At 36.1% G+C, this 18154-nt stretch overlaps 1 protein-coding gene across 7 annotated transcripts in view; it reads left to right on the forward strand.

Annotated features, from left to right (window-relative positions):
- ADAM22 (ADAM metallopeptidase domain 22) overlaps nucleotides 1–18154 on the forward strand; it is a gene marked incomplete at its 3' end in the record, with an annotated part of 169159 nt that overhangs the window by 94324 nt on the left and 56681 nt on the right. For all 7 annotated transcript variants that reach the window (XM_081969875.1, XM_081969869.1, XM_081969870.1 and 4 more), the window contains exons 6-13: nucleotides 3198–3261; nucleotides 3582–3651; nucleotides 5049–5119; nucleotides 6371–6445; nucleotides 11753–11824; nucleotides 12643–12809; nucleotides 16676–16760; nucleotides 18045–18135. In XM_081969875.1, the coding sequence (XP_081826001.1) occupies nucleotides 3198–3261; nucleotides 3582–3651; nucleotides 5049–5119; nucleotides 6371–6445; nucleotides 11753–11824; nucleotides 12643–12809; nucleotides 16676–16760; nucleotides 18045–18135 (695 nt within the window). The remainder of the gene's footprint in view (nucleotides 1–3197; nucleotides 3262–3581; nucleotides 3652–5048; nucleotides 5120–6370; nucleotides 6446–11752; nucleotides 11825–12642; nucleotides 12810–16675; nucleotides 16761–18044; nucleotides 18136–18154) is intronic.

Here is an 18154-nt window from a genome sequence, read left to right on the forward strand (position 1 = left end):
AATATAAATCAGAGGGACCTGACAGATTACAACCCAGCGAGCTGGCAGATGTTATCTCAGAACCATTGTACCATATCTTTCAAAAATCCTGGAACACTGGGGCACTATTTGAGGATTGGGAAAAAGCTGATGTGATTTCCATCTTAAAAAAAGGAGTGGGAAACATGAAACTACAGACTAATCAGCATAATATCAATATTTAGAAAGATACTAGGAAAGATAATCAAAAAACAGATCTGCGAACATCTAGAAACAAATAAAGTTATAACTAGAAGCCGGAATGGGTTTGTTAAAAACAGATCATGCACAATCTTATTTTAGTCTTTGACAAAGTGACTAAATTAATAGACCAGTGAAATGGTTTGGACATAGTATACTTAGATTTCAGTAAAGCATTTGACAAAGTAGACCACAGTCTACTTTTTAGTAAGCTAGAAAAATGTGGGGTAGACAGCATCCACCATCAGATGGATTTGTAACTGACTGACAAACTATACTCAAGGAGTAGTTCTTAATGGTACTACATCTACATGGAAGGAAGGAAGCAGTGGTGTACACAAGGTTCTGTCTTAGGCCCAGTACTCTTCAATATCTTCATAAATGAATTAGATGAGAGAATAGAAGGGGAACTCATCAAATGATGTTGGGGTTGCCACAAAGAAGAGGGAGTCAAGCTATTCTCCAAGGCACCTGAGGACAGAACAAGAAGCAATGGGTGGAAACTAATCAAGGAGAGAAGCAACTTAGAACTGAGGAGAAACTTCCTGACAGTTAGAACAATTAATCAGTGGAACAGCTTGCCTCCAGAAGTTGTGAATGCCCCAAAACTGGAAGTCTTTAAGAAGATGTTGGATAGCCATTTGTCTGGAATGGTATAGGGTTTCCTGCCTAGGCCGGGGGTTGGACTAGAAGACCTCCAAGGTCCCTTCCAACTCTACTATTGTATTGCATAAATTTACAGATGACACTAAGCTAGCAGCAATAGCCAACACCACAGAAGACAAGCTCAGGATCCAAAAAGATCTTGACAGACTTGAACAATGGGCCATATCCAACAAAATGAAATTTAATGGGGAGACAAGCAAGGTTTTACACTTAGGCAGGAAAAACCAGAAGTACAAGTACAGATCAGCGAAATTATGGCTCAAAAACGGTAAGTGGGAAATGGACCTTGGAGTGCTAGTGGATGATCATTTACATATGAGCCAGCAATGTGTGGCAGCAACCAAAAAAACCTAATACAATCCTGTGTTGTACAAACAGAGGTATAGAATTAAAATCACTTGAAGTATTAGTACCACTTTATAAAACCTTAGTAAGAGCACACCTGGAACACTGCATCCAGTTTTGGACACCACATTACAAAAAAGATGTTGAGACTTCGGAAAGAGTGCAGAGAAGAACAACTAGGATGATTAAAGACGAAAACATACGAAAAACGATTGCAGGAATGGGGTATGGCTAATCTAGAGAAAAGAAGGACTGATATGATAGCAGTATTCCAGTATATGAGGGGCTGCCACACAGAAGAGGGGGTCAATTTATTTTCCAAAGCATCAAAGTATAGGGGAAAAAAAACAATCGATGGAAACTAATCAAGGAGAGAGGCAACCTGGAATTAAGGAAAAACTTCCTAATAGTGAGAACAATTAACCAATGGAACAGTTTGCCTTTATCAATGAAGATGTTTAAGAAAAGACTTGTTTAGTCTCAAATTGTATAGGGCCATGATGGTGAATCTATGGCACATATGCCCGAAGTGGCACATGGAGCCATGTTGCCTGGCATGTGCAGTGTCTCCCATTCCTCTTCCGGGTTTATGGTGCACATGCGTGCACAATGGTCAGCTGGTCTTTGTGCGTGCAGCAGTGCCGGAAACTAGAAGAGCTGGTCTTCCATTTTCCAGCGTGAGCATGTGCGCCGGCCAGCTGATCGTCGCTTGTACATGCATGTCAGTGACCAGAAGAGTAGCTGGCCAGTGCATATGCATGTGCTGAAAACCAGAAGTTCATTTTCCGCCGTATACATGCCCACTGGGCAGCTCCTCTTCTGGGTCGCGTCACAGATGAGCATGTGCGCACATGTTCCCTTTTCAGCACTCAGTGCCAAAGAGGTTCATTATCCCCGGTATAGGTTATCCTGCTTGAGCAGGGGATTGGTTTGCAAGACCTCCAAGATCCCTTCCATCTGTATTCTGATTACATTACAAATATAGGAATTCCGGGGACAGAATATCTCTTGCAAATTGCAAGCTGGTCTCTGCTGGAACACAGACAATTTGGGAGAGCTTAGCCCTCTAAAATAATTGGCTCCATTGTCACTTTTAAAAAATCCTCAATGGGTAAATATCATCCTAAAATTTAACTACAATGGATTTAGCAACCATTGTTACCATATGTGGGATAACCATGCACTGATTTGATAGCACTGTGTACAAATTTGAACTGAAAGATATGCTATTATTATTTTTAAAACGGCACTCTATATTAAAGGCAAATCCTTTAGAAACAAAGGTTTAGTGCAAGAATTCTAAACATGTATGTAACAATATACTTTCTGTATACTGTCCTTCTGTACAATATAAAGTATATTGTTGTCTCATTTGCATACAGTGCTACAGATTAGTTCCCAAATCATTGGCATCGTATTTTGTAGATTTTCAATAGGTATTGACTTTCAATAGGTTCACAGACTTGAGAACTACAGATAGCTACAAATAAATATTTCTTGAAATTGTTGTAGTTAATAAGCATGTATTTAAAGCAAGATCCTAACTATCCTAAAATAAATACTATAAAACATTTTTACCGGCTTGCAGTTTTTACTGCCCACTGGTGGCAAAGCATAAGTGCTATCACTGCCAGTATAAAGAACTAAAATTAAAAATTACTATGGTCAATAATAGTTTCATATGATTTTTTTCTGTGCTGTGAAGAATTCTGCAACAGGTGTATTATATAATAGCATGGAAGGTAGTAAATAGTTGTGCTGTTCATAAGAGGAGAAGAGAGGAAATTCCTCAGGATTTATCTCAGGATACAACTAAAATTAACCTCACAAGCTAGTTGGAGGATTAAAAATTACGGGACAATAATATCCCATTTCTACCTGAGATTCTCTTTTACATGTAGTATTATTTTATGTTTACTTAGTTAAATTATAACACGCAAGTCAGAGAGCTGCCTTTTTTTTAACAGTGGAATGTTCTATGATGGGAATCACACATATCTTATTGAGCCAGAAGAAAATTGTACATCTCAAGTAAGTACTGTAGAATTAAAATACAATTATCCTCAGATTATTCTTTGAACAGTTAATATATGACTTGCACTTCTTACATAGATTCTAGTTGTAAGAATTCAGAAATAAAAATAAATTTAGAAAGATATTCTTTAATGTATATATTTGCATATATGTATATAAGTATGCAAGTGTGTGTCTGTGAATTGGTGCTTATATGTGTTCATATGCATATATTCAGATTATTATGATCTGCAATTTCCTGGGTATAGAAATGCATAGATCTAACTAAAGTATCAGCCTTAGAATGATTTACTAAATTTAGATGTCTTTTATTTTAGGAGGAATTCCATTTACATTCTATATACAAATCCAGATTATTTGAATTTCCTTTGGATTATCTTCCATCTGGTATATTTTTAATACTCTTATTGTTGCATTTATTTTGCAGTTAAATCATTGCTGGTTATTTTTATTCTGTTGTTGTTAATAATATAAAAGCCTCTCTGAACACAGGATTAGAAAACAACACATTTTCCAAAAAAAGATTTGTAGACTTTTGATATTGCAATAGTAATTCAATGAGTGGCTTTTGAAAGAAGAATCTTTATACATCAAAAGAGACTAACCTGTTATACATACAAAGCTAACCTGTTAAAAAACAGTTCCTGTCCAAATGCTGAACATTTAAAGAGAATATTTTTGGTTCCATAAGATTTTAATCAGTTCTAACAGAACTTTCAATTTATGAAAACGAGACTCCCCTCCCCTCCACAAAACTAATTTATAGTAAGCAAGTCTTATGTTTACTTCACCTTTCTCTATTCCAGTTTTCTTAAAAACAGAACATGGGAAAACTGGAACCAACCTTTTTTTTTGAGAGGGAGGCTCTCCATGAAAGTTAGAACCCTTGGAAATCAGGATCCTAAATTGCATCGAGAGCCTTCATAGATAGAGACACTTCTCCATTATGGTTGCATCCTACACACATAGAGGGTATGTGGCATGTGTGCAGGCATGTAGTGGAAGCAAATTTGTTATTCTTGCCAAAGATGAATTTCCTGTTATTGATTTCTAAATGCCTGAAAAAGGTTAATGTCAAGGTTTGACCAATGTTTTGGCTTCATATAGTTTGTCATGTTTTATAGTATCGTTTGATATCACCACTATATAGATCATGTGCTTATTAAACAGCATTTTCATTGGCTTGTAAATGCCTAATGATTACATTTTAGCTTGAATTTTCATAACTTCTTTTTTTAATATCCTGTGTGGCTTCTACTCATTCTAAGATTACTTTATGGCAGTTCAGGTCAAGACGTTTATATGTAAAAAGTCTCATTTGTTAATGAAAAAAAATGCCTTGCCAAGGCTAATATCTGAGTCCAAGAATACATTATGCAAGGAACTATTCTGAGTGTTTATATTTCCTTTATGTTTATTTCTTTTCCTTATTGTTCGCTTTAATTTAATTTGAAGTGTTTCAGTGTACCTTAAAAACTATTTTGTTTCAGCTTTCATCACTCTATAACCCACTTGTCAAATTCATGAACTTGCTAAGAGTGAGCAGCTACAAAGCAGTTTTTTTTTTAGTAAAAATGCCAACCTTTGCACTGATGAATTTCCAATACCTTGTTTTTGTGGCAGTAGATAATATGACTATATCTGGTATTTTCTTGAGTTCTGAGTAATTCTTAAAATATTTAAAATATGTATTTATTCAACCTTGTGCTTTATTTATTTTGTTTCTAAAAGTGCTTGTCTTGCTTAACTGTCATTAAACTGATTGTAATGTGTGTCCCATTCAGAATTCTGGCACATGAATACTACATCACAGAAATTTGGTGTGAAATCAAGATATAAAAGAAGAAAAAGGCAGGTATGCCCTCCTATCCTATTATTTATTTTTGCAATCTTTTTAAAAAAACATATCATTCAGCCTTCCTTTTTCAAGACACATGATTTTGCCTGCTTTCTCATGTCTCCATTATAAGCCCCCTTTTTCATGCTGAGAACATCCAACGGTATTCTTTGATAATAGATATAAATTCAAAAAGAATAGTCTCATCAGAGGCTGGGAGGAAAGCAAATGTCCCCTTTCATTTTGCCGGTTGCAAAACCAACAGAAAAATGATTTTCTATAGCATGACTGTTTAAGACAATCAAATTGAATCTTTGTTATTTAAAAATTGCTCTTAGTGGGTGTAGTGAACACATCTCTTCAATATCAAGCATTTTATCTTCATTTTGATGCATGAGTGTTAATATGACTTACATCTGACTAAGCTGTGGGTCTACAATCTGTCCAGGGAATGGGTGTCCCCATACAATTTCACCTATTATTTATTGCAGGAGCTAAAATATAAAGAAATACTATATATTAAGAAAGATAAATGCCCAAAGTGTTAAGAACAGAGAAATTTCAAGGTTGACTGTTTTATGACATTTTGAACATTTGCCTTTTGAAAAAGAAAGAAAAGCAAATAAACATCAATTCATACTACTTGCCTGAACATTGAACCAAACATAGAATATTCTTAGGGTTCCCTATGCCCTGCATTTGGGGATAGCATTCTGGGCATTATTGATTAAGTATATAAAACCTGTGAAAAAATAACATCACACAGAATAGGCATGTTGTGATGTATATTTTTAATATGAAAAAAGCACAACTATAAACATCAGCCATTAATAAAACATATAGCTTTGAATATACTTTAATACATAGAGGAATTCACTAATGAAGCTAAAGGCTATAGGGATTCCTTTAAAAGGATGGAATTTTATCAAACCGCATTTTGAAAATTGCTTATTAAATTTATTTATTAAATCTATTAAATTTATTAAATTAAATTATTTATTATATGCTGCCCATTTAAGTCCAGTACTGGTCAATATAGCGATATAAAATTATCCCTTATATTTCTTCTAAGCTTACATTAGAACTGGATTGCTTAATTTTCTGTTGTTCAAATGTTAGACATCCTGACATTTTCTTTTTCTAATTTGGTATCATGAATTAGTTTTAAGTGCAATGAAGGAAAGAAATCACCTCAGAATAATTAGTCTAGAAATCAGGTGTTTGTTGCTGACTTTTTAAAATATATACAGCATCTTCCTCTTTCTGTAGGTCCAACTGAATCCACCTAGAGTGGAAGATGAAACAAAATATGTCGAGCTAATGATTGTAAACGATCATCTAATGGTGAGGTTTTACATACAAGGCTTTTTAAAAGTTATCAATAATGCATGCATAGCTTTGTGTCTATAATAGATTCAACAATAATGTACTTATTGCAAAATGATTCTAACCATTCCACTGAAGTCGGGCTGTCTGGAACTGTGCTGGAAGTCACTCAACAGGACATCTAAGAGCAGAGATTAGATTGGTAATTACAACAGAACTTGGCTTTTTTTTTTTTAACAGAATATAACATTTTTTTTCTGAATAATTTTCCTGAAGACCACATTAAGCTTTGTAATTCATTCACAGATTTTAAAGAGCTATTTATATTAACTATTGAGGGGTTGGAATACCTTTCTATGGAGATAGAAGTTGGATAGCTTTCTATTGAAGACCCTCTGTATATTTATTGCATCAAATTGGAGATTGGAAATACCTTTCTCACCTTTAGTTGTGATTATATTCTCCCTAATATAGGGGGACCTCTGGTCACGACCGTAATCTGTTCCAGGACTTCGGTCGGCACTCGATTTGGTCGTGATCAGAAGCAAGGCTGACTGCACATATATGTGTGCGTGCGTGCGCGCGCGCACGCACACACACACACAAGGCGCAGAAGGAAAAATCGTTGCGGCTGTGCTTGATCACCACCTGAGGATCTGTTTGTGAGCAGAGTGAAACATTTAGTGGATTTTTTGGTCGGCATCTGGTTTCGTCATGGCCAGAACCGTTCATGACTTGAGATCCTGCTGTAGTATAATATCTACACCAAACACAGACAATCTTTTTAGTCAGTAAATAAATTTGGAATTTTGCATACATGCAGAGGTGCTTTTGTAAATGCTTCTAATGGGAAGACATTTGCTTGTTCATAAATTGTCTTCCATAATAAATGGAACTAGACTCAAAACATCTGTTTATGAAAATGTTGTTCTGTATTATCCTATGACGCTATCTTTGGTTTTTTTCTGGTCATGGGATCATATTTATGCAAAACACTAGGCAGCAATTATCGAAATCTAAATGTGTCTGGGAGGTTTATGTGAGGTCAGAAGCATTCATGGAAAAGCAGATTTTGTTAGAAGGTGGTACTTTGTTTTACGGCATTTTTTTAATCTTAAAAAATTAGTCTGGATCATCAGGGAGCTTAGCTATTGAAAAAGAAATCTGAAATATATACATTACACTATGACTTTGCAAAACTGATTTAGCTATATTTTGGGCAAAATTGGGCATGGATTTTTCTTAAAACTGCTGGTGATTAGAGAACTTTTTAGCGAATCGAATCTAATGCCAATATATTTATTTCAGGAGCAAGAATGACTTTGAGCAATATTGAGTCAGCAAATCTTTCTGTAGGCATTCTGTTGGAATTACGGGTGCTTGAACAAAGATACAGTATGTCATTTGGTAGGCTGAAGTGGAATGGATCATGCCCTCTGTCATGTCATGAATGTATAGGTTGGCTTTTTAAATCAAACTTTATATTTCTTTGTAAGGATTCCCTGTGTGTTTGGCCTACATATGCATTATTATTTTTTCTTATACTATATACAAGCAAATCTAGAGATAAATCTTTTTACAAGTCAGAAGGTATTTCTCCCTCTCCTCCAGTTCCAGATTTTTTAAAATGGAATTTCCATTACAGTGGAATAGTAATTCCTCATTTAGGCTCTAAGTAAACGGGGGAGGGGATCTCATTTAAACCATTATATCAGGTGTCTCTTAGAAGAAGAGGTTATTGATTGTTTTCTTGCTTCCTCAAAGAATAGTAAAGAAAGTAGCCGTATTTTATTGGGTGACACATGAGACTCTTCGATTGCCCTTATGTTTATACAGCTATCCATACTTGCGATTGCCAAGCAGAGAAAGGTGTACGTATGTGTAAAAATGATTTTAGTCATTATTGCCAAAAGCGGAATTTAATTCTAATTCTAGTTCTGTGTCTTCAGTGCAGCTATTTATAAAGTATTGAAATATACTGAAATAGGAATAAGCAGAACAGTTTTTAACAGCCATTAATCAAAGTAGTGATTTTTGTGTAATCTCACTATAATCCTCAAAATACATGGAAAATGAAGTAATTAATGGTAGTATCTTACATATGTCTGTTTGATAATAAACTGGATCCTTATACTACTTCGAGAATCCTGAATAGGTTGAGAGTTGGAGCTGCTAAGTGTAAAGCCAATCTGGCAGTTTATAGTTTGATGTAGACAGGGAAGGAGAGGAGGAGGAGGAGGAAGAGGAGGTGGTGGTGGTGGTGGTGGTGGTGGTGGTGGAGGAGGAGGAAGAGGAGGAGGAGGAGGAGGAGGAGGAGGAAGAAGAAAAAGCGGAATAGTGTTGACCTGCTTTATTCTTCTTCCCTGGTTTTCCATTTTGTGTCACCATTCTACTGAGTAACCATGCCTTAGTAGAATGGAAGACTCAGTTTCTTTTAATAAATGCTTTCTTTTAAATTATTGTTGGGCTTAATTTAAGTTTGCCAAATTTCCTTCTTGAATCATCATCAGGAGCTTTTTAAAGGGTAGGCAAGGGACAATAGCTCAGATCCCATAGCTGGAAGAGGCTTTTCCAAAGGATAATACAGAGCCAATTTGATCTAATGATTAAGATCTAGTGGTGTATGTTGTGTGTTTATGTGGTGTGTGTGTGTGTGTGTGTGTGATTGGTGAACCATGGCTTATAACACTGTGACATAAGTCTGTAGCTTACATACTTGTGTTAGATTTTGGATCACAAGTACATAAGACTAGAGGATGCAATATGTTTGTATCAAAGGCCAATGACTCTAATTAATAGTACTCTTTTGGATACCTAAGGTCTAATCCTCAAGGAAAATGAAATGCTATAAAAAAAGCATTAACAATGCAAAATATTACGAAAGCCAAGTGTTTTATTATTCAATTGTATATTTCCTTTATTCTACCATATTTTATAGTTTTTGCTGCATTACAATATTATTCTCATGTTCCTTTTACCTTTTCTTTGCAGTAATTAATATTATGATATGGAATACATAGAAGATTATAATTATGATTGTATCATAAATGCCTAATATAATTTAAATTATTTATAATTGTTTCCAGAAATGCAGATAAAGAATCTTTTGAGATTGGCATTTTACAAGTACAAATTAAGAGTTAATCTGAACAACTCTGTGTTGCTTTTCTTATGACAAAATCTAATACAGAAGAGTAATCATATCTAGAAAATGACATATGACACATATATAGATTGTAAAAGGAGGACCAGTAAGCACATACAGCTCTCATCTGATCAGGTTGTTGGAATCAGCAATATTGAGGCCACTTTGTTTTGGTAAGGTACCATATATAACAGGCGCCCTGACCCTCCTCCTTTTGATGTTGCAACTTGGTCTTTAAAAAAACAATATGTATTTATATTTAAGAGCACACAAGAGGTGTTTCAATCAATCAATTTTATTTTGATGAACCACTAGCATGCTCCATACAAATAATTAACCATTCAGAAAAGACATGTGATTCAAACTTGCATTAGTTGTTACCTTGTTTTTATTGTGAAAACAATAAAACTTGCCATATGGATTATAATTTCATAGCTGAGAAAAGGAGGTCACACAATGACTTGTTCTTTCTGTCTATTTATGAGCAGGTATAAGATACTCCAAATGTCCCTATATTGTTGCACATGATAAACTATTTCTGTGTCCTTGGGTCCGCATGAGCAAGGATGGTCAGTTAAATGGGGTATTACCTACACTGCAGAGGTTCAGAGGGAAGGATGATTTACCTGGCCTTCAAAAATGTTTTCTCAACTTGGAAAATGAAGAATGATTAAATACTTTTTCAGACCCCATGCAACTTTTATAGCCAAATTCAATCTCATGGTCCATCTTTTTAAACTTTAAAACAACATTAGTTTAGCCCAGCGATGGCAAACCTTTTTTGGCTCGTGTGCCATAAGCAGGGGGAGTGCAGGAGGGTCGTGCCCGGGTGTGCCTCACCCATAATTCAATGTGCGATCCCCCACTCTGCATTCGTGCATGACAGGCACTCCCCCCATTTTTTGCATGCTTTTTTCACCCTCCCCAGGCTTCAGAGGCTTTATAAAAGCCTGGGGAGGATGAAAACAGCCTCCCCGTCCCCCGGAGGCCCTCTGGAGGCTTCAGGGGCCTTCCGGAGGCTTCCTTGAAGGCTCCGGAAGATGAAAAATGACCCTATGAGCAAACCGGAAGTGACCTCCAGCTTGCTCGTTGGGTCATTTTTCATCCTCCTGAGTCTTCAGGGAAGCCTCCGGAAGGCCCCTGAAGGCTCTGGAGGGCTTAAACCGGTACTATAAGCAAACCGGAAGTCCGTTCCTGAACTTCCGGTTTGCCATAGGGCTGTTTTTTTCTGCTCCGGAGGCTTCAGGGAAGCTCCTGAAACCCCCCCAGAGGGTCACCGGGGGGCGGGGGAGGCTGTTTTCGCACTCCCCAGGTTCCTATAAAGTCCCTGCGGGGAGAGGGGGGCGGTATATAAATTTAATAAAACTCAAACTCAAACTATAAAGCCTCTGGAGCCTGCGGAGGGTGAAAAATGCTTTAAAAAGACTGAAAGCTGGCCAGCGCACACATGTGAACTGGCCAGCTGACAGGGCAACGTCTTGATAAATGGCTCCGTGTGACACCTGTGGCACGCTTGATATAGGTTCACCATCCCGGGGCTAGCCTGTTCATATCCCAAACACATTAAACATGCTACTGATAGCACATATGATTCTACTTTTTAAAATGTACTGCAGCTTTCTATTGTGATAAATAATTATTAAGAAAAATTAAAGGCGAAAAATCTGTAGGAACAAAAGCAGTGCAGTTTTGATATCAGAATAAATTTAACTCTATCCATTAGCATACTCATTACCAGCAATTTAAGCTTGATGTATGTCAGGTCGCATATATAAAAAGAGCTTGAATGCTGGAACATAGTCTTGAGGTTATGAAGTTGATGGTAATAAAGGTATTACCTCTAATTTGGATTTTTTAAAGTGCTGTTGTTCTGTAGGCATTTGCATTATCTTGCGGGCACCTCTCTCCCTCTATGTGTATAAAAGCTGACCCACAGTATACAGATATTAGATTACCAATTTGTGTTGCCTGGAAGCTCACCAAACAAAAAAGTCCTTTATTGTCATTTGGTATTTTTAATTTTTATAGTGCTGTATTGATTTAAAAAATATATATTTATACTTGAATAAGTAACCCGTAACCCGCATATCTGAAGTAAAAGGTAATCTTTGGCTGAAGTCATTCTTGAAAGCACATGATGTTTCAGAAAGATGTTTGGAATTTGTCTGTTTTTTTCTTAGCTGAAAAAACATCGATTATCGGTTGGTCACACAAACAGCTTTGCAAAATCGGTAGTGAATATGGCAGATTTAGTAAGTATAATTCTCAAAGTCTGTCTCTCTGTCTGCCTGTCTGTCTGTCTGTCGATCTATCTTCTATCTTCTGTCTATCCATAACTATTTCTGTGTGTCTCTTTATCAGCCTGCCTGTCTGCCTGTCATCTATCTAATTTAGAAACCACTATCTCACTCACTCTATGTCATAGAGTTAGTGTGTGTGTGTGTGTGTGTGTGTGTGTGTGTGTATCTGTGTGTTTGAGTCTGTGTATATATACAGTATAGCAGTGTTAATACAGGAATGCCAATCTAAAGTCAAAGGAGACAAAAGAAAGTGTTAATTTATTATTCAGCAATTCTACTTAGTTTGATTCTTAGATAAACAGAAAAACAGAAGCAGAATGGCAGATAGAAACATTGCTGTATTTTTTGGTTGTGTATGTGTTTCACCTGGCATTCTATCAAAGCTCCATTCTGAAGCACTCCACCTTTCAAAAGAATAACTTTAAAATGGTTTAGCTTTTGCACAATGAATTTAATATGTTAAACTATGGTTGCCTAAACTTTTGGGGTGCTTGGGCCACACTAAGTGAAGAGGCTGCATGTAAACTATATAATTAGTTAATGAATATAAATCACATAATAATATTAAAAGTTTACAATCTTGTGGGGCTGCATTACTAGCTGTCCAGGATCATATGTAGTCTGCAGGCCATGGATTGGACACATCTGTGTTAGTCTGTATATGACTGTGATTAATGTAAGTATTGGATTTAGTCACTTTTTTGTATACTGCTTAACAAAACAATATTGACACTATTATTTTATGATCATTCATTTTCCTAATGTGCTAGATTTATAAAGAACAACTGAACACCAGAATAGTCTTGGTTGCCATGGAAACCTGGGGTACTGATAACAAGTTCACCATATCTGAAAATCCACTGGTAACTCTACGTGAATTTATGAAATATAGGAGAGATTTTATCAAAGAGAAAAGTGATGCAGTTCATCTTTTTTCGTACGTAATTTTGTATTGTTTGGTTATTATTGGAGGTGAAGGAAACTATTGAAAGTGTAATTTGAGACATAGAAATGGTTGTATGTCTTAGTGTTATCTAGTTCCTTTGTCATGATCATAAAGATATCAAGTGCTTTTATTTAAACATGCTTTACTTTTATATTGAATTATGAGTGTGGCTTAAGGAAAAAAAAATGAAGTTGACTATTTCCCCGTGCCTGTTAAGATGAATGACACCTTGTTTAGATATAATGAGCATCTATATCTAATTAAAAATGAATATATATATATATATATATATATATATATATATATATATATATATATATATATATATATATATATATATATATATATATATATATATATATATATATATATATATATATATATATATTTGTTTTCGTAGATTTTCACGGGTGTAGGTATGCTGGTTTTGTTGTGTTCGAGTCTTTTCCCGTGTAAGGTTGAGATTGTCTTTGCAACATTTCGGCAGGATCTCACCTGCCATCTTCAAGCTGTGGGCTTAAAATGTGATCGGAGCTGCCGTCTTTCGGCACAGAAAGACGGCAGCTCCGATCACATTTTAAGCCCACAGCTTGAAGATGGCAGGTGATCTTCACAGAAAGACGGCAGCTCCGATCACATTTTAAGCCCACAGCTTGAAGATGGCAGGTGAGATCCTGCCGATTGCAAAGACAATCTCAACCTTACACGGGAAAAGACCCGAATACAACAAAACCAGCATATATATATATATATGTGTGTGTGTGTGTGTGTGTGTGTGTGTGTTTGTGTTACAACCCCTGGTATGACCTAATATGGGAGGGAGCTCACTCCTCCCTCTTTCTGTCCTTTCGGCTCATCACAGAAAACCATCCAGGCAGAAACCCATATTTTTATTTTTAATGTTGCCTTTTTATATTTGTGTTGTATTTGTGCTGATAAAATAAAGGGAGACTAGTATAGATCCATTTCGAGCTATTTAGCTCTCATCAGCTAGCCATACCCTTACTGGGATTCGAACCTGGGCTGTATTATACACTAGGCAAGAGTTTTAGCCACTATGCCACAGGCTTCTCCTCCTTTATCAGCTGAGCCAGGGAAATAAGTATGTGTTTGTGTTACAACCCCTGGTATGACCTAATATGGGAGGGAGCTCACTCCTCCCTCTTTCTGTCCTTCTGTCCTCAGCTGATAAAGGAGGAGAAGCCTGTGGCATAGTGGCTAAAACTCTTGCCTAGTGTATAATACAGCCCAGGTTCGAATCCCAGTAAGGGTATGGCTAGCTGATGAGAGCTAAATAGCTCGAAATGGATCTATACTAGTCTCCCTTTATTTTATCAGCACAAATACAACACACACACACACACACACACACACACACATACATACATACATACATACACACACACACACACACACACACATGTTGTGGGGTGTTTCTCTATTTGGATAGCTTCCATAATTATTCTCTTGTTGAAGTGTTCAGTTTTGGAGATTAATTTGGTTCCTTCAAAATCAATTTCATGTCCTGTAGCTTTAAGGTGCTGGAAAAGGGAGGAAATTTTTTTGTTTTCTTTTCCAGCACCTTAAAGCTACAGGACATGAAATTGATTTTGAAGGAACCAAATTAATCTCCAAAACTGAACACTTCAACAAGAGAATAATTATGGAAGCTATCCAAATAGAGAAACACCCCCACAACATGAATAAAGTAATGATACCTTCCACCTATCAGACATCTGGAAAACAGCCCTAGTCAACAAACGAGCCCCACCAACCACCTAGGCCATTACAACACAAAACAACAACGGACACACAGCCAGCATCATTCAGCACCAATCATGGTACAACTACACAGCCAATCAATCCACTTACTGAAACAAAGTCAGCACTCCACACACCCCCACCAAGATTTATAGAAAGACGGCAGCTCCAACCCCACTTTCTCACACAAAAACGAAGCCGAAAACACCAGCCTGAAGATGACAAGTGAGACCTCGCCGAAACGTTGCCAAGACAATCTCAATCTTACATGGGCAAAGACCCGAATACAACAAGACCAGCATACCTACATCCGTGAAAATCCCTCTTGTCACAATACTGAAATGTCCAAAGGGGATTTGATGAACTATGGTTTCCATATTGCTAAACTGGAAACCCCCACTTGACCTTTGAGTGAGGTGTGGCACACAAAATTTCAAGAAGTGAATGGCACAGGGACAAAAATGGGTAATCAGAAAAAAAGCTAAAATTGATGGAATTTCAATTTCAGTTTAATTAATGTTAAATTTAATGAAGTTTATGTGTGTTTTTATTTCATGTACAGTACTTACTTTGAATGTTTAGAGGAGCTATAAAGTTGTATTTCAATTTACTAATATTTTTGGTATTGAATGATATTTGTACACAAAGGTATTGAGAAAGATATTATAAGAGATTAAGAGAGGGGGGATTGATACATTTCTGTTCTTCTCACAAGTTCCAAACATTTGAATCCTATTTTTGTTTTAAGATGCTTAAAGTAAGCATCACCAACATTGTGTTGGCTGGAAAACGAAAGGCAAGTCGGATGGGACTGTATCATTTGCATTTTAGCATTTTCAATTTTTCTTATTTTTTGTGTGGGTAGATCTCCCCCCCAAAACCCTATATTTTAAGGCTTGTGGTATAATTTGGTAATGTCATGTCGGAGCATGAAAGGAAACTACGTTGCTCATGTTGACATTTCACTGAATGAATGTGTTTGGAATATCATGAAAAATGGAATTTTGAGGAGCTCCACTTACATCTCTCCTAGTTTAAACAGACTATTATCTCCAGTGGTATATTGGTATCTTTACAGTTGTCCTTAACTCCTGATGACTACATGGATATGTCTTGTATTCTTAACAACATTATGGAACTGGTCTGCCATGTGTTTTTCAATTTTCCTGTTCACTCTAGAGCTCTGAAATAGTCTAGTGGTTTTCCATCCAGTTATGCCACTATTTCATCTGATTGTACTAATTGTACTAATTTTCTAAAAAAAATTCACACAAATTTTAAGACTTACAAGCATTCATATTGTAATGCAAGTTTGTCCAAGTTGTTTTATCATGCTTACCACGATCTTCACATGAAATACTACATAATGCAAAAGTGACATGGTGAAGTGAGAAACTTTCTGAAAATCAGCCCTCCCTATCATCTAGAGCCACCGAGATGTGTGGGGACTGCATTGCCTATACATTAATGATCGAGGTTGACTCATCCTTCCATCCTTCCGAGGTTGGTAAAATGAGGACCCTGACTCTGTAAACCACTTAGAGACTAAATCACTAAGAAGTGGTATATCAGTCTAAGTGTTATTGTTATTATTCTGGAATTTCTGTGCCAGAATATTGCAGACTAATTAGATCCTCAAAAATTTTGGCCCAGGATAACATTGTTAGGACTACAAAATGCTTACTTTTTTACTTTCCAAAATAACTGAGTTTTTCAATTGTTAGTTTTTAAATTAAAAGAAGATATAGTGCCTTCAAGGTGGCTTTGTTTTTTCATTTTCAAATATCTGGTTCATACAAGTTAAATTTGTGCAGATCATTCTAATGGAACTGTAGTATTCTATACAGGAAACATTATTTTGGCACAGTCTATAAAAACATATTTCTTGCATGCACGCACACACACACACACACGCACCCTGCTCAATGTTTAGGAATTTTTGAGTGGAGGAATATTAAATTGCTGAATCTTTTCTTGTTATTAACTCTTTCTATCATGAATACCCTTACATTTTTGGGGGGTTAAAAATGTATTGTAGTTCCCCAAATGCTATGGATTTTATTAACTGTATTGCTGTTTCTGTTTTGTTTTAAAAGGGGAAGCCAGTTTCTCAGTAGCCGTAGCGGGGCAGCCTTTATTGGTGGCGTTTGTTCACTACTGAAAGGTGGTGGTGTAAATGAAGTATGTCGGCATTATTCTACAAACACAAAATGATAGTCCCATAATTGTCAAATTATTTCTACTTCTGCTTTTATTCATACTTTGCATTAAGTTCCTGCTTTATGTCATTTCCAAGGAAAAGCAACCATTGGCCAGGTCTTTCCTTTAAATGTTTGGAATTCCTTAAATAGGGAAAATCTCAACTGCTCGTCTGTGATCTGAAAAATGTCATAGTATATGCATTTTAGGCTACAACATAATATTTAAAAAAATTTTTTTGAAGGAAGGGAATGCTGCTTCCATTTGCAGAAATGTGTATATTTCATTTACCCAACTGTCTGAGGATGGAAGGCTTAAACATTTTGCCTCTTAACATGAGCCTGGTTAGAGTTTTGTTATTTTTTTTCCGTTTGATTCAATTTATTTTATTTTATTGGATAGAGACAACTTTACCAATGGTTTTTGTTAAAGCTTCTTATTTCACCCCAAATAGTAGGTACTGTATATGGAGCTTTAATTATCCGCCTAGTTTGGAATAGGACAACTTGCCGCAGCCAACATGCTGCGAGACAACTCATTATGGGACAATTCAACAAATGCAGAAGTTAAATTAATTTTGATGGAACTATGCCCAATAGTAATAAAATAAAGAAAGTCAATCCAGAAATTCAGGAGTTGCAATAATTTCAATGAAAACCAATAATAAAAGTAACTGGATGAAAAAAGAATATACTGTTGAAATGTCCCATGGCAAGTTGGCTGTAGTGAGTTGGTCACAGTGAATTGGCTGTGGAGAGTTGGCCATAGCAAGGTGTTCTAGACCATTCTAGCTGGCTTTTTCATATATTTTTTTTCCTTTTATTTTTAATTGTAAGCTACACAAGACCTCCTGAGAATTGAGACCCCTCACAATCAAATAAATACAATAAATAATAATAACAAAGAGTGACTAAGAATTATGGTTAGGGGACTTATCTAGCAGCAGAGTTAACTCAATCACAGAGTAAAAACTTAATTGCCTAACTCAAATAGGTTATTGCAAGCATACAGGACATTTAAAAGAAAGCTTATACAACATAATGAATATGTTTGGCTCTGAGCCAAACTTATGCTTAGCCTTAATATTTCATCTGTCTTTGTTTTTATTGTTTTAAACAGTGCTTTGCAAATTTTTGCTAGTTTATTTACTCATCTGCATTTCAAAGCATACTTTGGGGAATAAATGCCCTAGGATGGTTCAATATTTTTTGCTAATTTAAAATGTCTAAAATGGAAATGCTTTAAAGTCATTGTCTTGTTTTTCAGTTTGGAAAGCCAGATCTAATGGCTGTTACATTGGCACAGTCATTGGCGCACAATCTTGGGATCTTCTCAGACAAAAGAAGATTGCAAAGTGGTAAGAAATGTTGAGGTTT

Source organism: Natrix helvetica (genome assembly GCF_964273705.1).
Source record: "Natrix helvetica genome assembly, chromosome: Z".
Taxonomy (NCBI): domain Eukaryota; kingdom Metazoa; phylum Chordata; class Lepidosauria; order Squamata; family Natricidae; genus Natrix; species Natrix helvetica.